The sequence below is a fragment of the Notolepis coatsorum genome (genome assembly GCF_963971535.1).
Source record: "Notolepis coatsorum genome assembly, chromosome: 14".
In the NCBI taxonomy this organism is placed as follows: Eukaryota; Metazoa; Chordata; class Actinopteri; order Aulopiformes; family Paralepididae; genus Notolepis; species Notolepis coatsorum.
In genome coordinates, this window is record NC_140178.1 from 31,330,941 (window position 1) to 31,338,240 (window position 7,300).

General features: G+C 44.8%; 1 protein-coding gene across 2 annotated transcripts; it reads left to right on the forward strand.

Annotated features, from left to right (window-relative positions):
• Positions 1–3,280: 3,280 nt before the first annotated feature.
• Positions 3,281–5,960, forward strand: pheta2 (PH domain containing endocytic trafficking adaptor 2). 2 transcript variants are annotated; one of them, XM_084329547.1, is made up of 6 exons: positions 3,281–3,399; positions 3,636–3,766; positions 3,930–4,034; positions 4,641–4,765; positions 4,900–5,203; positions 5,299–5,960. In XM_084329547.1, the coding sequence occupies exons 4-6, from the start codon at positions 4,685–4,687 to the stop codon at positions 5,709–5,711; spliced, it is 798 nt and encodes a 265-aa protein (XP_084185673.1). In that variant the 5' UTR covers positions 3,281–3,399; positions 3,636–3,766; positions 3,930–4,034; positions 4,641–4,684; the 3' UTR covers positions 5,712–5,960. The 2 variants fall into 2 exon arrangements, with proteins under 2 accessions (XP_084185673.1, XP_084185672.1); XM_084329546.1 differs by lacking the exon at positions 3,281–3,399 and adding an exon at positions 3,473–3,533.
• The last annotated feature ends 1,340 nt before the right edge of the window (positions 5,961–7,300 follow it).

Below are 7,300 nucleotides of genomic sequence, written 5' to 3' on the forward strand. Positions count from 1 at the left end.
CACTCACCTCCACCAATACACCCCCCCATACCCACTCACCTCCACCAATACACCTCTCTATACCCACTCACCTCCACCAATACACCTCTCCATACCCACTCACCTCCACCAATACACCCCCCCATACCCACTCACCTCCACCAATACACCCCCCCATACCCACTCACCTCCACCAATACACCTCTCCATACCCACTCAACTCCACCAATACACCCCCCCATACCCACTCACCTCCACCAATACACCCCCCATACCCACTCACCTCCACCAATACACCCCCCATACCCACTCACCTCCACCAATACACCCCCCATACCCACTCACCTCCACCAATACACCCCCCCCCCATACCCACTCACCTCCACCAATACACCCCCCATACCCACTCACCTCCACCAATACACCCCCCCATACCCACTCACCTCCACCAATACACCCCCCATATCCACTCACCTCCACCAATACACCCCCCATACCCACTCACCTCCACCAATACACCCCCCCATACCCACTCACCTCCACCAATACACCCCCCATATCCACTCACCTCCACCAATACACCCCCCCCCCCATACCCACTTACCTCCACCAATACACCGCCCCCCATACCCACTCACCTCCACCAATACACCTCTCTATACCCACTCACCTCCACCAATACACCTCTCCATACCCACTCACCTCCACCAATACACCCCCCCATACCCACTCACCTCCACCAATACAACCCCCCCCCCCATACCCACTCACCTCCACCAATACACCCCCCCATACCCACTCACCTCCACCAATACACCCCCCCACCCCCAGTCCATAGACTCTTTACTTTTCAAAATCAGAAATCACCTCCCAGTTTTCTCTGTAGACAACATGCCTACCTCCCCCCCCACACACACACACACACGCACACACACACACACGCACACACACGCACGCACGCACACACACACACACACACACACTCTAGGTTTCAACATGGTTACACTTCAAGCACCAAGAACTTGTATTTCCTGCACTCTCTACCATCTGTGGTGTGTGAAACTACACAATGTCTTGTGTGAACCTGCACAATGTTATTTCAAAACGTTCTAAACATTCAATATCTCTCCCGCTCTACTTACTTGCTCCTCTTCATCCCCTAGGCGACTTAAGGCTGCAATGAGCTCTCTCCATCACATTGTGTCCTAGGCAACATGTTGTGCCTCTTTCTCTCTCCCCAGGTTCATCTTGTCCAGCTCCTCTGTCCCAGTTCTGTGCCAGTCAGTTTTGGGTCTCCCAGGTTTTCTTTCGCCTGGCGGTGTCTCACACTCTACTCCAGCTGCAAATTAGGGGAGGAATGCAACAATTAAATAGCTTTACATCACAGTGTGTGGCTCCTTCAGTCCATCAGTATGGAAAACATGGGTTAAAGAGTTTAAAAGCAGTTTGTTTTGTCCTAAAGTTGTACAAACACCAACATACCCCCTGTTTAATTGTCTAATTTATGTGGGAATGGCTAGGGTGGTGAGAGAAAATAGGGTTCTGGGGTGTTTTTCAATGTATGTGATGTATAGATTGGGGGGAGATGGTAGCATGTAACGTGTCAGAGAGGTCGAAGTGCATGCAGACGGTGATAGAAGAAGCGGTTCAGAGGCATAGCCAGCAGAATGTTTAGCAGCCAGCAGAATGTTTTGAATTCCGATCTAAGACACAACAAGCTGATACCGTGGCAGGGCACAGAGGCAGAGCGCGATGGAGGTTTTGACAGTAATGAAACGTTTTGAAATGTGTGAAAGGTTATTAGCAGTTGTCATGACAGCGCATGACAACCAGAAGAGGGGCGGGCCGTTGTTGCTATGGCGAAGGTCCTATAAATCTAACAGTGTTTCCAGGTGTAAGCCAGACCAAGAGCGGCTAAGGGCAGACTACAATCTGACTAGGACTGAGAGACTCTCTCCTCTCATCACGGAGAGGGGGGGGGAGGAGGAGGAATGATACATCATCATTAGTTTTGGCTAACGGGAGAAGGGTTCTGGCTACGACCAGGCCTGACCACCATTGGACTGAATAGCAGAAGGACGATAGACTGAACACACCGAAAGATCATTAGAATAGATTTTACAAGGACAATACGAATTGGTTCCCATCTGATTATGAGGTCTCTGTTTATGTAAATAAACACTGCTTCTCCTTGTAAGGTATTACGCTGTGTCAAAGTGTTGAATTCTTACGAAGGTGGAGAATTATTATGGTTTGCGGATCGCACTAACGGGGAGAGATAAAGATTGTATCAGCCAGTATATGAGACGTCAGGATCATTAAAAGTACACAACGCAGAGGAGTGGATGGAGAGAGGATAACACAAGAAGACGTGATACTGGCCAGATTGATCAGAATCTAACGGTGGGGTGGGGGGGGAAACTGTACATTGGAGGTGGTGGGGTGGGTTGGGTAGGCGGGGTGGGGCGGTAACTGTACATTGGATTATCGACAAAACCTTACTTGGTCCCAAGAAGAGGGTCTCGTGTATTATTGGGTTAGGACATTTACTGTACATTGGAGGGGGTTGGGTTAGGAGTTGGGTTAGGACATTTACAGGGGCCAGTTTCGAATTGCAGTCTCCCGTAGGTGCTCTTTGAGAGTGGTTTTGAAAGTGGGTAGTGATTCACATTCCTTTACAGTTGTGGGTAGGGCGTTCCACATTGATGTGGCATAATTGCAAAACGTGTTTTGTCCCTTGTTTGAGCTGAATCTGGGTTTGACATGATTTGTGGAGCTCCGCTCTGGTGTTGTGGTTGTGGTATTCACAGACCTTTGGGAAGTATTTTGACATGTACATGGTCTGGCTGTTAAAATCCAGTTTTGAGCCAACCGATCTGCCATCATCTTGTGTTTCCTCCAGTCCCCCCCCCCCCCCCTTCTCACCTCACAGCACAGAGCAGAAGCTGGAGTGGTGTATGTCACCGCAGATACTTGACAGTTGGTGCTTAGGAAATTGTGGTGGTCTAATGTTACTCATTTACAATATTTTCACCAACACCATTGGGCCCCTGGGCTTAAGCCTGTTCCTTAAAATTGAATAATGCCTCCCTTTTCAGCGATGCCATTCGTTTGTGGAAGGTTGGTTTGGTAAGGCGCAGGCACTACATTTCTTCTGAAGCAATAAAGGAGAACACATAAATCCTCTTGTTATGTCATTCATTGCTTTACCTCAAGGAACTATCTTCCCCCTGATTGTTTGCAACACTGTCAACAATCTACAGAGAAACATCAGTAACGATTTGCATATCCATGTGTGGGAGTTTGTGCACTACAGTCTATTATACAACAACAAAAGGAGATTTCACATTTCGCATAGAATGTGGAAGTGAGAGAGAAAAGGCAGAAGCATCAAACATCACTTCAGCATTTCGTTTCCAGGTAGCAAGGTTTTTTGAGTAGGAGGTGCAGGACTTTTTGGATTGGTCGAGTCTGACCCATCAGTACAAGGTGGACTCGTGCGTGGAGGGAGAGGGAATATAATGTGTCAGGGACCAGGGTTCTGTTACCAGGAAGTGGGTCGAGTTATTTATATTTCAACACTCGTCCTCTAGTACCCGTGGGAGGACCGGTGTTAGTAACCTGAAACTTTATATTTAAACATTGTCTTGTTCTAGATGGATCCCAACCAGGGAAACGACTGCGTGTGTTGGACTGAGAAGGACCATCAAATAAATAGCTGTCAACAATGTAAAACCTGTCTTTGGATGGATAGGGTGACCCGTCAGCCGTTCACCTTTTGTCAGAGGTAAGCCGGAGTATTTTCTTTCTTGTAGAGGGAGGTACGAGGAATCATAGTTGATAAACCTAATGGAGAATAAAAGATTGTTACGTGAATCATTGTACATACTAAGATATATTTACGCTACTGTAATTTGACCTTGCTTATTTGGTTATGCTACTTCTTACAGCTCATACTTGCATTTACTTGTTTGTACTTGGGGCTGATTGATGCTGCACAACAATTACTCCTTGGAGAACAGTAAAGAAACGGACCTAGTGAGCTCATCTGAAAGGTAATTATATTAGTGTAATAAATCCATGTTTTATGATTGTGATTTTGTTTTTTTCTGAAGAAGATCCTGTCCTCCTATTCTGTCAAGTATCGTCGTAGTCATATTATTTAATACCATTATATTATTTACTACTCATATTATTTATATCAATCATAATGGATTCATACTTGTACCACTGTATATAATAATACTGTACATACATTAGCTTAGCATATTTACTCTGTTGCTCCATATGTTACGGATGGTACCGCGAAGCGCAGTCATGATGGACTTCAGATGTTGTGAAGTGACTGGGGCGAGTAGCGGTACTATGGGTTAAACTCACTCTCACATAGACACGTTGCAAAGCAGTGAGTTCACTTCTTGGTATAGCGGTCTGTGCTGTCGACCCGTGGTGCGGCAGACCACGGGTTCGAAACTCCCTCGGGGCATCGAAGTTTGAGGTGACGATATGACAACTGTTACACATATATACACATTTTATACATGTATACCACAACAATGCACTTCACTGCACCTTTGCACTCTGGTTAGATGCTAACTTCAGTTCATTGTACTCTGTATATGTACTTGTGCAATGACAATACATTGAATCTATTGTAATAGGTACCATCCGCCATGTGGAACCAGATTCTTTACTAGGTGTTGTGATGAAACTCCACGAGAAGATCTTAACCCATTACCTGTCCTGCACCTCTCCTGTGGACAAAGAGGGGTATCTCTACAAAAAGGTTTTGTCAAAACATGAAACACATACATTGTTGTTAAACTTATACTGTCTTAAATATTAATTTCTGGTTGTACTTCCCTTGCCACCTAACCTCACCATAATGTCACACCTCTATTTTAACATGTTTGTCCACAGAGAGAGAGGAACGCTTCTTACCAGAGGAGATGGTTCGTGCTGAAGGCAAACCTACTGTTCTACCAGGATCGCCCCGCTGATCGCCACCTATTGGGTGTTATTGTCCTTGAGGGTTGTGCAGTCCGGCACTGTGAGTCTGGCGGACAGCTAGCATTCTCCATTGTGTTCCAAGGGCCTGGACTCAAAACGTACAGGTTTGCAGCGGAAGATCGTCAGAGCCAAGAGACTTGGGTCACAGCTTTGCTGTCAGCCAGCCACTGTTATCTATCGCTGCTGGTGAGAAATTTGGAAAGGCAGTATGAAGGTGAATATTTTGGCCATTGTTTGTTAAGTCATCTCTTTCAGTCTGTGTGAGTAATGGTTCCATTTATATCTGCCGATCCTGTTTTCTATTTGCAGAGGCTAAACGTAACCGTGGCTCTAGTGATTCTGTTGGCGCTCTGACGGCGAAGGGTCTCAACCGATCCATGACCTCATTGGACTCAGGGTCACAGTACCCGACACAAGGGGCAAGAATGATGGTCAGAGAGGGGAGAAGCTTCAGCGCCAGTAATGTTTTGCAAGCACCATCAATGCCGACCAAAGTGGCCAATAAGAAGTCTCCTAAGCATTGGCCCAAGAGAAACGCTCATGTCACTCCGCTTAATGGACCCGCTCCACTTTATGGGGAATGGCCACTGGTGGGCTTGGATCCCCTGGAAGAATTCAGCAAGCTCCATGAACATTATGGCCAGGAAGTGATGCAACTGAGGGAGGAGTGGTTGAAGAGTAGGCAGGTTGAAGAGGGTGAGGATTTGATAGACCTGGGATGAAGGTGAAGAGGGCCACAGTGATGATCTGATCGACCTGGGATGAAAACTCCACATGACCTTTACTGGGAGGCTAACATAAGAGGCTCTGGTTATTTTGTGTCAAAAGTGAGCAACAACTCTGTTATTTTAAAGTCATGTTTATTGACATAGAGTAATGTATATAATGCAAGGGAGTTACATGCTCACTATGCCTTCAAGTCTATATTGTGAGTTTTATTTCAGTCTTTTCCCCCCAGAGCCCCTTGAATTGTCTGACTCTTTAGTTGCACTAAAAGCATTCAAGTGAAAAGGCTTCATGATCTAGTGATTATTGTAGACCTACTGTATGCACATTGTGATCCCTGTTGTGATGTCACAGACAAGCTTGTCCTTTTCTTGGAAATAATTAATACAATGTGAATGAAAGATGAAATAAAAGCAAGTGACATTAGAAATGTCTGGTTTCACACACACACACACGCACGCATGCACGCACGCACACACACACACACACACACACACACACACACACACACACACACACACACATACTCTGTACACAATGCAGCTAAAACAAACATATCATGCAACCATTAAACATACATTCTATAAAAATAATCTTATTATTTACAATTATGTTGTAATCAGATTTAATTAATGGACACCACATCCTCCTAATTACCCTGCCTACTTGCTCATATGCCTATATTCACAGTTCATTATATTGTTTACACTGCTTATTTTTACTTTCTACTGTACTATAATTTTATTGCCTATATTTCCTATTGTCTTCTACTATTACCATGCCCATGCCTGTACCCACTCCCCTCTCTCATGCTGCTATGATGCAATAGTACCCAGCTGCAGCCGTTCAGACCAGCGCTTACAAGCCCCGCACATACAAGCCCGCACATAGCAACCCCTCGCTTCCATTGGCTGATTTTGGTCACGTGATTTTGGGTCACGTTGCACGTTGCACTGCGGGATTGATTGATTGATTGATTGAAAACTTTATTAACAGATTGCCGTATGATTTGGGTCACGTTGCACTGCGGGATTGATTGATTGATTGATTGATTCATTGATTCATTGATTCATTGATTGATTGATTGAAAACTTTATTAACAGATTGATTGATTGATTGAAAACTTTATTAACAGATTGCCGAATGGGTACACGTGACCACAGGCCCTGATTGATTGATTGAAAACTTTATTAACAGATTGTAGAATGGGTACACGTGACCTGACCGATTGATTGATTGATTGATTGATTGATTGAAAACTTTATTAACAGATTGCAGAATGGGTACAGTGACCGATTGATTGATTGATTGATTTATTGATTGATTGATTGAAAACTTTATTAACAGATTGCAGAATGCAGTACAGCTCAATACACACAATTGTTAAGGGGATGCAGACCATGCAGTACTGTTACATTTGTGACATACAGTAAATATATACAAGGGGGAGGGAACTGTACATTTATGATGAATTGAAAATGGGGGACCCTGATGTAAACAAGACGGAAGTCTTTCTCTGGTCTGCATCCCCTTAACAATTGTGTGTATTGAGCTGTACTGCAGATATATTTCAATTGCCTTACTT